This window comes from Callithrix jacchus, chromosome 1 (assembly GCF_049354715.1).
Source record: "Callithrix jacchus isolate 240 chromosome 1, calJac240_pri, whole genome shotgun sequence".
NCBI lineage: Eukaryota > Metazoa > Chordata > Mammalia > Primates > Cebidae > Callithrix > Callithrix jacchus.
The window spans coordinates 63,405,666-63,424,250 of NC_133502.1; the positions used below are offsets into that span (position 1 = coordinate 63,405,666).

The window sequence follows — 18,585 nt, forward strand, 5'->3', positions numbered from 1 at the left end:
ATCTACAACATACTTACTTACACTTCCTACTTCTCCTCTCGATTTGCAAACGCATCTTCGAAGATTTATGCTTGCATTACAAGGCACGGTCTACTATTAATACAACACTTTACAAAACATACGCTCAGAACGCCTTTCTAAAGCAATTAGAAAACAGAAACCCAACAGCCTCTGGCAAGGGCATTCCAATGAGACACTGACACGTCTTTAGGAAATCCTGTCGACGCAACCCCTCACCACTCTGCACAGGGCAGATTTGCCAATCCCCTCGCCTGCATAAGGTCCCAGCTAAAGCTTCCGCGGGGGCACGGACTGTACGGCCTCCGCGCCCTCCTCACAGAAAGGAACGGGCTGTCCAGTGCCGAGGCCGCGGTGGCTGTCGTCTGGGGGTCTGGAACCCCGCCAGGGAAGTCGGCTGCCCGATCGCCGCCAGGCGCCCGGAGACCCACAGCGCGCCTTTTCCCGGGAACCGCGGCGGTGCGCTCCCGGAAGCATTCCGGACGGAGGGACGCGGCCGCGATCTGCGCCTGCTGGGAACCGTGCCAAAGTCGGGTACCGCGCTGGGAAGGCGCCCGAGCGTCCCAGGCCTCGCGCGACGGGCCGGCGGGGAGGGCAGGAGCGCCTGGTACCGCACAGAGGCCGGCCGGGCCGCAGAGGGCCGGGAGGGAGACCGGAAACCGGGCCGCACCAAGCAGGGCCGCGCGCTCACCAGGGGACCTTCCGCCAGTCCTTTGGGAAGGCCGGCCGACGCCCTACCTTCTCCTCGCCGTCGTATATTCGCACTCCGCGCTGCTGGATCACTAGGGTTTCGTTGATCTCCAGGAGGCCGCTGGTCCAAACGAAGCGGTCCATGGCCGCCGCCTCCCCGCCCCAGCGCTCCGGGGCAGCGAGGTGCGCGCTGGGCAGCTTGCGGCGCCCCCTAGCGTCAGACGGGGCGGGTGAGGGAGGGAGGGAGCGGCCTGGGCCGGAGCGGGCGCGGCTCGGAGGTGCCCAGGGACGTGGAGAAGTGAGTGGAGCGCCCCTGGCGGTCCATTCGCAGCCAGCCTTTTAGAACCCTTGATGGGCAGGCGGTCCACATCTTTCTAAATTCAGAGCTTATAGGGAGGCGAGGGAGCCCCGACCACAGCTTGGGCTTCCTTATTGTGCATTATGCCTACATGTTTGTGGCAGTTTTCTTGTCAGTATCCAGAATGTTGCCATGTTCATTAATGATTGCAAATAATCATGTAACCCTTCTTTTTCAAATGAATATTTATGGCATGCATTGTCTCTTTACAGCTGAAGTCAGTACTACCTATGCTGCTTTTTTCCCCTTTACGAGTATTTTGGCCGGGCGCGGTGGCTCAGGGCTGTGAAGCCGAGGAGGGCTGATCACGAGATCAGGAGTTCGAGAGCACCCTGGCCAACATGGTGAAACCCTGTCTCTACTAAAAATACAAAAATCGGCCGGGCGTACTGGCACACGCCTGTAGTCCCAGCTAGTCAGAAGGCTGAGGCAGGAGAATTCGCTTGAACCTCGGAGGCGGAGGTTACAGTGAGCCGAGATTGCACCACTGCACTCAGCCTGGGCTACAGAGCCAGACTCCGTCTCAAAAAAAAAAAAAAAAAATGGATACCTCATTTACCCTGATGTGATTATTATACACTGTATGCCTGTATTAAAATATCCCATGTGCCCCATAAATATATACACCTATGTGCCGACAAAAATTTTTTTTAATTGGGAAAAACATTTTATTTAACCGGGCTTGGTGGCACCTGCCTGTATTCCCAGCTGCTTCCCAGGCTGAGGTGGGAGGATTGCTTGAGTCCACGAGTTTGGCACCACTGGGCGACATAGAAAGACCCTTTCCCCCTCCACCCAACTCCCCCACTCCACTCCACGCCCCCCACCCCCAGGCTCAGAAAAAAAAATTATTTTTATTTAGGCATTTCCAACATTAATACAGACCTCGTGTGAATTTGCATTTCGATATGTAGATCTCCTATAACTCATCTGTTAGTTGGTCTGCGCAAAGCCATCCATGGCTGCTGCTCTCACCCACCAGGCAGCTGCAGACCCTAGCCATTTCATTTTTATATTTTGCTTATATGGAGCACCTATAGATGTCTTCCTAAAACTGATACATATTTTTCCCTTTAGGATTATTTTCTTACAGTGTCTTCCCAAAATAACATAACTGTTTTAAAGGTTGTGAACACATTTTAGAGAGCCTACCACTTATGGGGGTAAGTGCTTCTTATTTTGGTTCTTACATTTAGGTCTATGCTCCACTTTGGGGGCCTAAGGCTGCGTGCCCATGTGGGCAGAGGGGCAGAGGGACAGAGGGGCAGAGGGACAGAGGGACAGAGGGCAGGCTTGCTCTCTGTTCCCAGGGCTCCACATCTCCCCCAGTCTTGGAGTCAGTGGTCTGTGTCCAGGCTTTACAAGAAAGGCAAGGCTCTTTCCAATGAATATAAGCCATCTCTCCCACAAACTGAATTGCCACTTTTACATGTTCTAAAATCCAGTGTGTATTTTGGTCTATTTCTAAACAGTGTCTTCTGTATTTCATATTTTTCAATTTCCATCATCAGCATATGCCCAATAACTAAAACTTCTTTAAAAACCTTTGAATTGCTGTAATATGCTATCTTGTGTATCACAATTTACCTTCATTGCCTGATTTTTGATGATTTAATTGTTTATAACCTTTTAGTCCTTTTTAATTGAAAGTAATATGTGACCTAAGCATTCTAATCAGATGGGGAACTGTGCAGTCTTACCTGGGCTTTGCAATGATCAAAATGTTAGGCAATGAGGACATTTGCAAGGTATGTTTTCTGCTCTTGAGGGATGTACAGTCTGTAGTACACAAATAGAAGCCTGGCATATGACAGCTGCTGGGATAGACAACTGTACAAGGGTTTCCCATATCCAGGCTGGAGCAAGGACAAATGTCATGTGTCTTAAATATGGCAATAAATGAATAGACAAAAGGTTTTAATTTTTATGAAGTCCAGTGTATTTTTTCTTTCATAGCTCATAGAATTTGCCTCCTCACTTAAGAAATCTTTTTTCCACGAACCAGAGATTGATACTGATTAAGAAGTCTTTGCCTAACACGAAGTCACTGAGATTTTCTCCTATGATTTCTTCTAGAAGCTTCATAGTTTTGGCTCTTACATTTAGGTCTATGCTCCCCCCCCCCACACTTTTTTTTTTTTTAGAAGTGTTTTCTCTGCCACCCAGGCTGGAGTGCAATGGCGCGATCTCAGCTCACTGCAACCTCTGCTCCCAGGTTCTAGCAATTCTCCTGCCTCAGCCTCCTGAGTAGCTGGGATTACAGGTGCCCACCACCACACCAGGCTAATTTTTGTATATTTAGTAGACACAGGGTTTCACCATGTTGGCAAAGCTGGTTTCAGACTCCTGACCTCAGGTGATCCACCCACCTTGGCCTCCAAAAGTGTTGGGATTATAGGCCTGAGCCACCAGGCCTGGTCCTATGTTCCATTTTGTAGTTGTCAGGTTTTGTTTTTGTTTTTCATTCTTGTACATGGGTTGAGAAAAGGGTCAAAGTTGATATTTTGTATTTAGATATCCAGTTGTCCCATACCATTTGTTGGAAAGATTATGCTCCTTCACTGAGTTGCCTTGGAAATTGGAAAAATCAATTGGCCAGATAGGTTTGATTATATTTCTGGAATTGCAGGGAGCCAGAGTCACCCCCCTCCCCTCCAGGAGATCAGCAGCAAGGCTGCTGGGAACTTTGGTGGAACTTCAGAGACGTGAAACCATAATAGGAGGATGTGTATGTCTCGGGGTAGAACAGAGACAGGGCTTAGAGAGAGAACCAGCTTTCGCTGACCTTGCTGCAAGATAGTTGTTAGCTGAAGTATGTTAACTGAAGTATGAGAATAATAACCACGGGCTGTTCTAAGTGACTGTACCCTTCCTCTGTTCTGTGCTTTGTGAACAAATAAAATACTCTGAGGCGGGTCAGGGCCAGAGAGACTGACATCTCACTCTCTGGGACTGCCTGGCCCAGCTTTCTGATTGTGTTTGTGTCCTTCTTTATCCCCAACTCTTCCCTCTTAGGTCTTTGAACCCTTGTGCAGCGCGGGATGCAGCACGCATCACATGGAATCTCCTTTGTATTCCATATATTTCTTTGTCTTTCTTTACACCAGTAGCATAGCATACTGTCTTCATTACTGTAGCTTTATACGTCTTGAAATCAGGTAGGTAGTCTTCCAACTTTGTTCTATTTCAATTGTGTTGCCTAATCTAGATCCATTACATACACATTTAAGTTTTAGAACCCCATCGCCAATTTCTATGGAAAACCTTCTAGAATTTTGATAGGGATGGGATTGAACCAGTCAGCTTGGAGAAAATAGACTTCTTAACAATATTAAGTCTTCTGATCCATGAGCGTGTAATATCTCTCCATTTATTTAGGGTTTTTAAAATTGCCATCAGCAATATTTTGTACTTTTCCCCAGGATGTTTTTGCCAGAACCTCCCACTTTCTGAATCTGATGGTCCCTTTCAGTCTCAGTCCTACTAGACCTCTGCAGTGCCCAACACTATGGTCCATTACCTCTTTCTTCAGCCTCTCTCTTCCCCAGACTTTGTGCCTCCCACTGTGTCCCCATTGTCTTCCTTTCAGATTGTCCTTCCCTGTTCTCTCACAGACACTTTACCTTCTTCACGTGGCACAGGGGGAACAACTAATGCTAATTAATCATCAGTTCGCCAGGTGCCTGCAGTTTAATGGCCAGCTGTGTTGGCAAAGACTGGTTCTGGAAGGAAGTCTTTTTTTTTTTTTTTTTGGCTCTTTTAGGAAAGGAACTGCTTTCTCTCCAATAATTGTGGGCAGTAGAAAAACTGTCTCAAAAAAATAGACCGTCATTGGAGTGGATGAGTCTGGCGATTAGAGGAGAATTGCCATGATGAAAAATCTAGTAGTTTTGCAGGTTTTCCTATTCACCATATTAGCCTATTGAGATCTCCATAGTATCTTTTGAGTCACTTTCTTTAATCACCATGCCAACTTATAAAAATTACTGAGACGAGATTCACATAACATAAAATTAACTATTTTATTTTATTTTATTTTTTGAGACTGAGTCTTGCTCTGTTGCCCAGTCTGGAGTGCAATGGCACAATCGCAGCTCATTACAACCTCCGCCTCCCTGATACAAGCTATTCTCCTGCTTCCACTTCCCAACTGGCTAGGATTACAGGCATGGGCCACCATATCCAGCTAATTTTTATATTTTTAGTAGAGACAGAGTTTCACCATCCTGGCCAGACTTGTCACGAACTCCTGACCTCAGGCGATCCATCTCCCAAAGTGCCGGGATTATGGGCATGCGTCACCCTGCCGGGCCTATTTTATATTTTTGGAGATGGAGTCTCACTCTGATTCCCAGGCAACCTCTGCCTCCTGGGTTCAAGCCATTCTCCTGCCTCAGCCTCCCGAGTAGCTGGAACTACAGGCGTGTGCCACCATGCCCAGCTAATTTTTTATTTTTGTATTTTTAGTAGAGACTGGGTTTCACCATATTGGCCAGGCTGCTCTTGAACTCCTGACCTCATGATCCACCCACTGCCAAAGTGCTGAGATTACAGGTGTGAGCCACTGCACCAGGCTTAAAATTAACCATTTTAAAGTGAACAACTCAGTGGCATTAATACATTTACAGTATTGCACAACCACTACCTCTGATTCCAAAACATTTCATTTACTTCAAAGTAATGGATCCCTTAACCATTAAGCGGTCTCTCCCCAGTCTCCCCTACCCTCAGCCTCTGGCAAGTGCTATCTGAGTTATTTTACTATGGATGTATCTATTCTAGATATTCCATATAAATGGAATCCTACCATATGTAACCTTTCATATATTACTTCTTTTACTTAGCATAATATTTTGGAGGTTTTTGAATTACTTATTAACTGCTGTTTTGTTCTCTCACTTAACAGAAATTCCCGGTTACCCAAACTGTCTAACGAAACTTCAATAACATTAAGTTTCTTAAAGCTTTGTTTTCGAGAGCTGTATGTTGAAAACGATATTCTCCAGATTTTTCACAGACAGTAGAGAACGTGATTCTTACACAGAGGGGCTTTGGGGACCTGTTATGATAACAGTCTCTTATTAGGTGATTTCTCATAGGCAGTACTGAATTGGGAAATTTTCTGAGATGTGACCTCAAGTGGAACCAGCGTTGGAAGTAAACTCTTTATTTAGTCAAAAAATTTTATTTGATGTTATAACTAATATTAACTTGTAGCTCTTACCTTTTGTTACCTAGAGCAAAGAAAACAAAAACTCCAGGAACATCTGCTGAGAAGAAAAACACCTTTTGCATACAAGCAGGAAAATGAGATGTTATCCAGGTGAGGTCAAGTTTCTTTCTTTTCACTTCTGTAAAATTATATCAGATCTGTCCAATAAAAATGTAAAGTAAGTCACATCTAATTTAAAATTTTCTAGTAGCCACATTTAGAAAGATTTTTTTTTTTACGGCCCTTAGATATAATTTTACATCTTTTTTTGGTGCAACGTCTTCAAAATATGGTGTCTATTTTACACTTACAGCACATTCCAATTTGGAAGATCCACATTTCAAGCACTCATAACAACTCAATAATCACATTTGGCTAGTGGCTACTTTACTGGATGGTGCAACATTAGAGCCTCGTTTTCTGCATAAATTAATTCACAATCTAAGCAAAACACAGTTATAAAGCAAAGTATGTGCATAGACCAGATTATCAACTTGTGGTTTACACCACACAAAGGTCAGTCTTTCTATTATTTAGCAAAGCTTTTACTCAGTGTATGGGGGAGTTCTTCAGGGAAGGGTTGGGTGTCCCTCCCAAATGCTTACAGATTATTAATCGTAATCTCAACCTCTGTACAAATATTTTTATTATTTTGCTAAAATATTTTAGATAGTACATAGTTGTAGCAAAAACAAAAACCCATGAAAGTAGATAAAGCAGAAAGGTAAAAGTTCCCCTTACTCCCTGGAGATAACCACTAATTACATCTTCACAGGCTCTTTACATCTAAGAGTGATAAGGGCCTGGGTTACAGTCCTTAAGTCTGCTACTACAGCTGTGCAACCTCAGGAAAGATACTTGACCTCTTTGAGTCTGTTTACATATATTAAAATGGAATAGCAATAATTGTTTCTTGAGGATTAAATTATATAGTGAATGCATCATGTTATGCCTGTTATACAGTGAGAACCCAACAAGTGATAATATTTTTTAAAGCTCTCTCTGTGGCATTACATTCAGTGAACTGGTTTTTGGAATACTTTATTCTCCTGGTTTCATTAATTTTCTTCCAACATCATTGCCATCCTCATGGGTCAAAAAAAAAGTCTCACTTTTGGCCAGGCGCCGTGGCTCACGCCTATAATACCAGCACTTTGGTAGGCCGAGGCGGGCAGATCACGAAGTCAGAAGATTGAGACCATCCTGGCTAACGTGAAACCCTGTCTCTACTAAAAATACAAAAAATTAGCCAGGTGTGGTGGCACACACTTGTAGTCTCAGCCACTTGAGAGGCTGAGGCAGGAGAATCGCTTGAACCCAGGAGGCAGAGGTTGCAATGAGATGAGATTGCGCCACTACACTGTAGCCTGGGCAGCAAGAGCAAAACTCTATGTCAAAAAAAACAGCATCACTTTCATCTGCGCTTCTTTATATTAGGTAATTTATTGATATACTCTGCCCTTAAAAAGGCTTGATATGCTTTCTGATGGGAGAGAGTTGTCAGATTTTGCCAATTTTTAGAAGATAGAGCTGACTAGACCCGGTAATGGTTAGGTATGGGATATAAAAGAAAGAATGGAGTTAAAAGTCCTGAATATTCCCAAGTAAGAGAGGCTAAAGAGACATAACAACTAAATGCAACGCCTGACCTTATACCATATCCTATACTGGAAGGAAGAAACAACATAAAAGACATTATTTGGTCAGTTGACAACTAAAGTGTGAACAGTAGGTTAAAGTAGTTGATCAAGGTAAATGTAGGTTAAAGTAGTGTATCAAGGTAAAAATATTTGATTACCGTGGTTATGTAAGAGAATATTCCTATTTTAAGGAAATATTTAAGAATAAAGGTCATGGTATATACAATTTGTCTTCAAATGTCTCAGGTAAAAAATTATGTATACCGGCTGGGCATGGTGGCTCACGCCTGTAATCCTAGCACTTTGGGAGGCCGAGGTGGGTGGATCAACTGAGGTCAGGAGTTCAAGACCAGCCTGGCCATCATGGTGAAACACCCTCTTTTTAAAAAAAAAAAAATTATGTATACCACCCACACACATATTTAGAGATTGGAAATGATAACGCAAATGGGATAAAAATTTTAACAGTAGGTGGATCCTGAGTAAAGAGTGTATAGATATTCTTTGACCTGTTTATATTTTTGCAATTTTGTTTAAGTTTTGGTATTCCAAAATTTTAAAAATAATTTCTATCTTTACGTTAATAAGTTGCTTTAGTTTGGAATAAACGTTTTATCCTTCACAAATCTTTTATTTCTTTAAGACAAAAAGGTGATCCTAGGTTTTTGGTTTGGATAAATAAATGGGTGGTGATAACCATATACTGAAATAGGAAGACCGAAGGAGGAGCTTTGGAATTAGGAGTTCCGTTTTGACTATGTTTGAGGTACCAAGCAGATATGCCAAATAGTTGTGTGTCTGAAGTTCAAGGGGAGGGGTTGGGACTAGAAACATACACTCGGGAATTGGTCAGTATACAAATGATGTTTATTTAAAAACCTTAGGATGGAATGAAATTACTAGAAATAAGTAGGGATAATATGGATTCAGACAGTGACTCTCTACTGCTTATTTAAATAAGGAACCCAGTAGGGTCCGGGGTTTATAAAACTCTTCCACATAATAAGAAGACAAGAAAATTCTAAAACGGTTCTTGTGGCATAAGTACATTTATTCCTTTCAGAAAACAGATGTCAATTTAAATGTGTTATCTCAGCAGTGAATTATTAATAAGACAACCCATCTGTGCTGCAGCTTTTCAGAATTAAACAATTATATTTTATAATCTCTAAAGTGTAGGTATCCTAAGACTCATTTCAGATAATCCTTCTTAGGGCAGTTTCATGATAATAAGACAGAATAGGATTAAGTCTTCACATTGGACAGGTGAGTAAGATGGGTTTTTCTTGTCATTCTGAGTTTTGTGTTTTTAGCTAGCAGTTAACTACTAAGAAACCCTGTTAAGTGGCACATTTTGATCTCCCTTTAACGTTGTTCAAAATGCATAGTACAGGCTGTGTCAAAGTTCTGTCCCTTCTCCAAGCTGACAGAGCAAATAGATATGAAAGGCAATGTAACCAAAATTATTAAGTACCAAATTATGTCAAATGTAAAATATACATTTATTTTATTTTATTTTTGAGATGGAGTCTGGCTCTGTTGCCTAGGCTGGAGAGCAGTGGTGCAATCTCAGCTTCCTGCAATCTCGGCCTCCTAGGTTGAAGCTATTCTCCTTCCTCAGCCTTCAGGGTAGCTGGGATTATAAGCATGTGCCGCTATACCTGGCTAATTTTTGTGTTTTTAGTAGAGACGGGATTTTGCCATGTTGGCCAGGCTGGTCTCAAACTCCTAATCTCAGGTAATCTACCCGCCTTGGCCACCCAAAGTGCTAGGATTACACACATGACCAACTGCACCCAGCCTCGTTTTTTTCACATTTTAACGTGATCTCTGAACGTAGGATCTGTCTTAAAATCAATGGCATGTCTAATTGACAGTATTTTTTCCTGTCTTTATTGTACGCAAAATTGTTACAATCACCTACTAAGAGTTGCTCACAGTCTGCCTTAGCCAGTTTACAACTATAAAAATCAGTTTAGGTCCCTTTCTTGAGGAAGGATTTGCTTTGCAATACCACCTAGAAACTAAGATTCTTTTTTTTGAGACATGGTCTCAGTCCATCACCCAGCCTTGAGTGCAGCGACGGGACCTTGGCTCACTGCCTCAACTCTCAGGCTCAAGCAGTCCTCCCACCTCAGCCTCCCAAGTAGCTGGAACTACAAGCACCCTCCACGACGCCCAACTGATTTTTTATTTTTTGTAGAGACGGGGTTTCACCATGTTGTCCAGGCTGCTCTGGAACTCCTGAACTCAAGTAATACCACCGCCTCAGCCTCCCAAAGTACAGGCATGAGCCACTGCACCCATCAGTCCATGTTCTTAATGTATCCTAATGTAACTTAAGCTGTGAATGCCATATGGTAAATTTTGGATTACTTTTGGGTGGACTCTTACATAAAAATTTTTTCAGCGTAGTACATCTGTCACTAAATACTTAAACCAAGAAGGTATTGCTTACTAAAGGTTTTTTGAAGACTTGTTGGAATGACTTGATGATTTGAAATAAGAATATTAAGTATTTACAAATTCTATGGACAGAGAGTGTTAAGACTTTTAGAAAATATCTTTAAATTCCTCAGCCATTTGTTTATTAAAAAGCATTGAAAGTTTTGCTTAGGGCTGGTTGTGATGGCTAACACCTGTAGTCAGTACTTTGGGAGGCCAAGGTGGGCAGATCACCTCAGGTCAGGAGTTCAAGAAAGCCTAGCCAACATGGTGAAACCCCGTCTCTACTAAAAATACAAAAATTAGCTGGGTAAGGTGGTGTGTACCTGTAATCCCAGCTACTCAGGAGGCTGAGGCAGGAGGCTCGCTTGAAACCTGGGAGGCAGAGATTGCAATGAGCTGAGATCATGCCATTGCACTCCAGCCTGGGTTACAGAGCAAGACTCCGTCTCAAAAAAAAAAGAGTTTTGCTTAGGAAAAATTTCATAGGTCTTTCTTAAACTTAGAATTAATGTCAGTTAATTGTTAACATTGCCCTCTTCTCCCTCCCCAAAAGGAAGGCTCCTTGGTACAGGCTTGATTGATTAATCCTTTTGTTTGTTTGTTTTTCATTAGTAGAGGTCAGAGAGCTGTGACATCTGAGGACCAAGTTCAAGAAGGGACTACAGTGCTGAAACTTAAAGCAAAAATGGTAAGATGTGGACATAGCCTTCTTAAACTGTCCCTTTTCCGCTTTGCCTTTCATAAACACTTTTCTTAAATAATTCTTTTAGGCTGATAAAGAAAACGTGAAGAGACCTACAGGGAGCAAAAATAGTACAATAGTGGGGAGAAATTGTATTCCTTTAAAACCTTCAAGTGAACTAACCAATTCAACTGTAGTAATTGACACACATAAACCTAAGGATAGTAATCAAAATCTACAGTTGTTACTAACTGAAGATGATCCCCAAATCAACATATGACATTAAGCCAGGCATTTCACCTGAAAAACAATAGTAAAAAGAAACAGATAACTGCAGAGAAACCAAAGCAAGATGCTAACATGCCCAAGAAACCTGTGCTTGGATCTTATCGTGGCCAGATTGTTCAGTCTAAGGTGAATTCATTTAGAAAACCTCTACAAGTCAAAGATGAGAGTTCTGCAGCAACAAAGAAACTTTCAACCACTGTCCCTAGAGCCACAAAGCCTCAGCCTGTAAATGCCAGCAGTGTAACAGTGAAAAGTAATAGATCCTCAAGTATGACTGCCACCATGAAATCTGTAAGCACTACATCTCAGAACACACAACTTGTGCGACCTCCAATTAGAAGTTATCACAGTAATACCCAGGACACTGTGAAACAAGGCATCAGTAGAACCTCTGCCCATGTTACAATCCGGAAAGTGCCTCGTGAAAAAGAATTGTTAGAATCAAAAACAGCTTTACCTAGTGTCAAAACCAGTTCTTGTCAAGATGTAATAAGAAGTAAAACACTGTTAAGAAGCATGGCATCTGAAGTTGTGGCCAGGCCTACTTCATTGTCTAATGACAAACTGATGGAAAAGTCGAAGCCCGTTGACCAGCGAAGACATACTGTAGGAAAAGCAACTGTTGATAGATCAGTTCATCCCAAAGAAACCGCAGAAGAGAGAAAGTAAGTAGATGTAATTTTCTTTATTGTATTGTCTTAGTTTTCAATAAAATGCTGTTTGTAGATTTGGCTTATAATTTCCTTGACTGCATTAGAATTTTCCTTTTTTTTTTTCTTTTGATACAGAGTCTTGCTCTGTTGCCCAGGATAGAGTGCAGTGGCACAGTCTTGGCTCACTGCAGCCTCCACTTTCCAGGTACAAGTGATTCTCCTGTCTCAGCTTCCTGAGTAGCTGGGACCACAGGTGCATACCACCACGCCCAGCTAATTTTTGTATTTTTAGTAGAGATGGGGTTTCACCATATTGGCCAGGCTGGTCTCACACTCCTGACCTCGTGATTCACCCACCTCAGCCTCCCAAAGTGCTGGGATTACAGGCATGAGCCACCATGCCTGGCCTATAATTTTCTTTCATGATTTCTCTTCTGTCATATGCAGGCAGATTTATGTTGCGGAACAATATGACCTATAAGTTTTTGTGTTTGAATGTTTTGTTAGATTGCTTTTTTAAAATCTAAGGTAAATGCTTAATAATAATTGGGAAATACTTTATAATCTCTCAAAAAAATGCATTCATGGAGGCTTTGAGCATACTTGACCTTGATATATTTAGTATTTCTTCAAGTTTGTAAACTATGTACATGCTGCTAGAGTAAGATTACTTTAAAATAATGACTTTTTTTATTCTTTAACTTTTCCTCTATTTAACAGAGTTCTCTCAGCGATTTCAAAGTAATGTTTATATCTGCTTCTAACTATAGAGCTCGTCTGAGTGAGTGGAAAGCTGGCAAAGGAAGAGTGCTAAAAAGGCCTCCGAACTCAGTAGTTATTCAGCATGAACCTGAAGGACAAAAAGAAAAACCAGTTGGGTCTTTTTGGACTACCATGGCAGAAGAAGATGAACAAAGATTATTTACTGAAAAAGTAAACAACACATTTTCTGAATGCCTGAACTTGATTAATGAGGTAGAGTCTTTATATTTGCTTAGCATTTAATAGTTTGCAAATTACCTTCATAAACATTATTTTATTAAATTATATCATCAGTCTTTCTTACTAGGTGATGTTGGTGATATTATGTTGCCTTGACATGACCTCTGAAATTATTTTAACAGATATTTAATTGTGAGATATACCGCTTCATTCATTAATTGTGAGATTATTAGCCTTTAATTGACTGTATTTTTTCATTGAGTTCATGTAAATAAATATACAGGTTGAATATCTTTTTTTTTTTTTGAGAAAAAGGAAGAAAAAGAAAAAAATAAAGAAAGAGGAAGAGAGAGAGAAGAGAGAGAGGAGAGAGAGAGGAGAGAAAGAGAGAGAGAGAGAGAGAGAGAGAGAGAGAGAGAAAGAAACGGGAATCTTGCTTGATTGCCCAGGCTAGAATGCAATCTAAAAATGGGTATTAAAAACCTCTTTTATGCCAATAAATGTGCTTAACAATGGAGACAGGAAGGAATAAGGGAGGAAAATAATGAACAAGCAGCCAACCAATATTTCATTTAGACCTGTGAAATGCTAAGCAATTGCTGAAGAGTGATCTGCTTCCAATTTTGTGGTCACTATTAGAATAGGTGTGATGTGATACTGAGAAAAATGTATGTTTTGTGGATTTGGGTTGGAGAGTTCTGTAAATGTTTATTAAGTTTACTTATTTCAGGTCTGAGTTCAAGTCCTGGATAGCCTTGTTAATTTTCTGTCTCGTTGATCTGTCTAATATTGACAACGTAGTGTTAAAGTCTCCCACAATTATTATTTTTTTTTGAGACGGAGTTTTGCTGTTGTTACCCAGACTGGAGTGCAATGGCATGATCTTGGCTCACCGCAACCTCTGCCACCTGGGTTCAAGCAATTCTCCTGCCTCAGCCTCCCGAGTAGCTGGGACTACAGGCGCGCACCACCATGCCCAGCTAATTTTTGTATTTTTAGTAGAGATAGGGTTTCACCTCGTTGACCAGGATGGTCTCAATCTCTTGACCTCGTGATCCACCAGCCTCGGCCTCCCAAAGTGCTGGGATTATAGGCGTGAGCCACCACGCCTGGCCAAGTCTCCCAATATTATTATGTGGGAGTCTAAGTCTCTTTAGCATGAATAGCTCTTATCCAAAATGCTTGGGCACCAGAAGTAATTGAAAATTTTTTTGTTGGATTTTGGGATATTTGCATATATATAAAATGAGATATCTTGGGGATAGAACCCAAGTCTAAACACTTAGTTCATTTATGTTTTGTTTATGTATTTCTTTGCTTTTGAGGCAGTCTTACTCTGTCACCCAAGTTGGAGTGAAGGGGGCTATCTCAGCTCACTGTAACCTCCACCTCCTGGGTTGAAACCATTCTCCTGCCTCACCCTCCCAAGAAGCTGGGTTATAGGCATGTGCTTCATGCCTGGCAAATTTTTTGTATTTTTAGTAGAGACTGGGTTTCACCATGTTGGCTAGGCTGATCTCAAACTCCTGGCCTCATATGATCCACCCACCTCAGCCTCCCAAAGTGTTGGTATTACAAGCATGAGCCGCTGTGCTCAGCCTCATTTATGTTTTATATACAGCTTATACATGCAGCCTAAAGATACAATATTTTTTATAATTTTGTACATGAAGCAAAATTTGTGTACATTGAACCATCAGAAAGCAAAGGTGTCAATGTGTCAGCCACCCATGGGACAGTCTGGTTGTTTGGTGTCACCATCATTCCTCACTCTGAATTTCTATGCTACTAATAAGCAATTATTTTCTTACACTTATTCACACTTAAGTACTTAACAATTTATAAAAAACCACAACATTAATACACTGAAAAATATGTTCAGAGTAACTGAGCAGCACAGGAGAATCAGAATACCTGTATCAGCTGTTAGACAACAGCAACAACAAACAGCAGCACGTTTTCAATCTCCATATATGATGCTGTGTTTAAGAGGTATTTTACACTGTGTTTTATTTTTTTAGGTGAGAAGAAACATCAGAAGCAATTGAGGGAACAGGCAGTGGGTTCTCTAGGGATAAGGAGGCATTCTGCTGGATGGCTTTTTAAGATGTTTCTTCAAGTCATCTGCCTCATTAGCAGTGGTTTTTAACCAACTGGTGAAAACTTAGAAGTTTCTCCTTGATTTTATGAGAGGACATGATTTCTTGTTCTGTTCTGAATAAATGCTGCTCTGGGCCTTTAATAGCCCTATCACATATTTTCACCTATAGGTACGTTTTCTGCAGTGTTAACGATGGTCATCTTCATTATGCTGTTAATACTCAAAGTTTTGGATTTTCAGATTCAGAATACTTAACCTGTATCAAAGGGATCTTTAGGTTTTTTTACTGAATTACAAATATTTGAGTCCTCTGAGATAATTATATAATCTACTGAGGTGATATTTACTTATTGCTTCTGATATTTTGTTTTTTACATCTATTCGTTATATTTACACATTATTTTTTACATTCATTACACATTTTACCAAAGACTAGCAACACAAATATTGTGTGAATCATTATGAATCATTATTATCACAGATTAAATTCAAGTTACCTAAAATACTCTCAAACAAAATCCCATTCATCTGGCCAGGTGCGGTGGCTCAAGCTGTAATCCCAGCACTTTGGGAGGCTGAGGTGGGCATATCACCCAAGGTCAGGAGTTTGAGACCAGCCTGGCCAACATGGTGAAATTCTGTCTCTACTAAAAATACAAAAATTAGACAGGTGTAGTGGTGGGCGCCTCTAATCTCAGCTCCTTGGGAGGCTGAGCCAGGAGAATTGCTTGAACCTGGGAGGTGGAGGTTGCAGTGAACCGAGATTGTGCCATTGTACTCTAGCCTGGGCAATAAGAGCAAAACTCCGTCTCAAAAAAAAAAAAAGAAAAAGGAAACTCCATTCATCTAAGGCAACATCATCATGGTTTTGACATTATTGTAGAATTTTGCTATTTGGACCAAAATCTTGTGGAGTATAATAATCAGCTCCAGAATATTGTCTTTGTTTCCTGACTGCTCTTTAATCTTGTTTTCGTCACCTACTAGTGTGTAAGGTCCATACCAAAACTGAATTCAAGGTATGATTTCAAACCTGAACCTGACTCTACTCTTCATGAGCCTCTTTTAGCTTTTTGTGGTTCTGAGCACCAGCAAAAGTTACAATCAGGAAAACTCTGATTCTCTAATAAAGTTTATTACTTTTTCTGCCCTACTATTTAACTATATGTAGCTGACGTAAACCATTACGAATTCATTTTAATTTTAATATCAAAACCCAGCAAAGACAATTAAGAGAAAAAAATTCCACAGGGCTATTCTCACTCATAAGCAGTTGGTTGAAGCTATTAACAACAAATGGAATCCCACAATATAAGGATAAAATCAACACCAAGTCAGTGTTCATTTTTTACTAATAAATGTCTCAACTAATATTTTTTGGTTTATGCTTATGGCTATCTTTATCATTGATCTTGACTATCAATTATTGTTCATAGTTTGTAGGCTAAAAAATATCATACACATTATTTCATGCTCTTTTAGGGATGTCCAAAAGAAGATATACTGGTCACACTTAATGACCTGATTAAAAATTTTCCAGATGCCAAAAAGCTTGTTAAGTATTGGATATGTCTTGTACTTATGGAACTAATCACAAGTCCTCTTGAAAATATTATTGGAATCTATGAGAACGTCATTCTGGCAGAGGCTCAGATAAGATAAAATTTGTTGATCTTTACTATTATAGTGTAGTAGACAGTTCAGAATTAATTTGAAACACATTATAACATAACTTGAGAAAATTGTGGGCATATATGTAGTATTAATAAATGTTTAAAGGCCACAAGGATTGCATTATAAAAGCTTTTATGGCCTTCTGAGTCTTTCATTCTTGTACTAGGAATAATCTGACTTTAGAAAGTGGATGTAAACTGAAATGTACATTAAATGAAACTTTCTGCATGAAATATTTTAGCATATTATTGTATGCATTTCCTGATTGAAAATTTACTGCAAGACTGAATCTAATATTAAAATTCTTTATTGAATATAAAGCAAAAGAAATTAAATTAGCCTTTTAAATATTATCAAGCTCTCATGTTTTGCTGAGAGAAATCTTTCATTTTAAGAGTAAACCTGACTATATAGTCAGGTTTAAAATATACATACATACATATATATATATATAGGGGGGGAGAGAGAGAGTCAGATTTACTATTATAGTGTATAATATTAGTGTATAATATATGCACTATAGATATTGGTCCTGTCGGCATATGGAAAATTGCAGTAAACCAGTTTCTCTAACATTACCTCCATAGTGGCTTGATACCATACTCCTATCTTCTTGAGCTTTTTGTTTGGTTGTGGTTTTTTGTTTTTATGGATAAATGTTCCTAAAATATATTTCCTTTTGACCAGGTTTCTCAGAAACACATTCTTGGAGATGTTTATATAGATAATTTTTTAAACTCCTTTTTAAGAAAGGTCTGTTCACTTTAGTCTCAACAAAATCAACAAATGCTGTTTGACTTTTCACTTAAGTAAAAAATCAGATATGTAGCAGATAGTCTTTCAGTGGCCATTATGTGTGAAACTCTTTCCAGAAGGGTAATTATATTTGACAGAATGCTACCTGGTGGGGAGTGTTATTCCCCTATGACGTTGCATCAGAAGGGACATTACTTAAGGCAACTTAGGACATTATAGCAAAGATGCAAAACTAGAACCAAGGCTCACATAGAAAGCGTAATGTAAACAGAAAGATGTAACACCAGGGGAGAAGCTGTTGGAAAACAAGAATCAAAATTAGCCAAGGTGGCTGGGCACAGTAGTGCATGCCTATAGTTCCAACTACTTGGGAGGCCAAGGTAGAAGGATTTCCTAAGCCCAGGAATTTGAGTACAGCCTGGGCAACATAGACTCCATCTCTTAAAATAAAATTAGTGGCCAGGCATGATGGTTCATGCCTGTAATCCCAGCACATTGGGAGGCCAAGGCAGGAGTCCAAGAGTTCGAGACCAGCCTGGGCAAGATGGTGAGACTTCATCTCTGCAAAAAAAAAGTTTTAAGTTAGCCAAGCATGGTGGTAGATTGTGGTCACAGCTATACTGGAAGCTAAGGTGGGAGAATTGCTTGAGCTCTGGTATTCAAGACCAGTGAGCCATGATCATGCCACTGCACTCCATCCTGGGTTAGCTGAGCAACACCCTGTCTCAAAAAATAAAAATAAGCCAAAAAAACTGAAAGCAGGATAGCTGAGTAATTCAGGACTAACTTCTGGAACTGAGGCTGTGAACCATACCTTTTCTAATCTTGAATGCGTTGGATGGAACATAGTAAATGCTTATAATACCTGGTAAATAATGGGCACTTAGTAAGTTTTTCAATGAATGAAGTATGTTGAGGTAATCAACCTTCAGCTATTCAGAGATACATTTCATAGCATATGAAACAAAAGTATAACCATAGACTTAAATGTAAGAGAAAAGCAGCAAGGCTTAATTAAGTAAAATTTTCAAACATGAAATTCTATCTTTCAAGTTCATTTTTAGTCTGTACATTGGAAAAGAGCCATTTTTCAATCTTAATTAGTGGTCTGAGAAGCATGGTT

The 18,585-nt window shown here is 40.4% G+C and overlaps 1 protein-coding gene and 1 pseudogene across 10 annotated transcripts in view; one reads left to right on the top strand and one right to left on the bottom strand.

Annotated features, from left to right (window-relative positions):
- LOC103790647 (vacuolar protein-sorting-associated protein 36) overlaps positions 1 to 18,585 on the bottom strand; it is a 123,375-nt gene that overhangs the window by 38,348 nt on the left and 66,442 nt on the right. For 6 of the 9 annotated variants that reach the window (XM_035297326.3, XM_078354173.1, XM_035297323.3 and 3 more), the window contains exon 1: positions 757 to 888. The exons of 1 other annotated variant lie outside the window; for it this stretch is intronic. In XM_035297326.3, coding sequence (XP_035153217.3) covers positions 757 to 852 — 96 coding nt within the window. In that variant the 5' untranslated portion in view covers positions 853 to 888. Of the gene's footprint in view, positions 1 to 17; positions 196 to 756; positions 889 to 18,585 lie in introns of those variants that run through there. 2 more of the 9 variants (XM_078354247.1, XM_078354213.1) reach the window with 2 other exon arrangements.
- Positions 239 to 16,792, top strand: LOC128929313 (cytoskeleton-associated protein 2-like; annotated as a pseudogene). The gene is made up of 6 exons (XR_013528534.1): positions 239 to 891; positions 6,305 to 6,389; positions 10,979 to 11,054; positions 11,137 to 12,001; positions 12,760 to 12,964; positions 16,515 to 16,792. The product of XR_013528534.1 is annotated as a cytoskeleton-associated protein 2-like (transcript).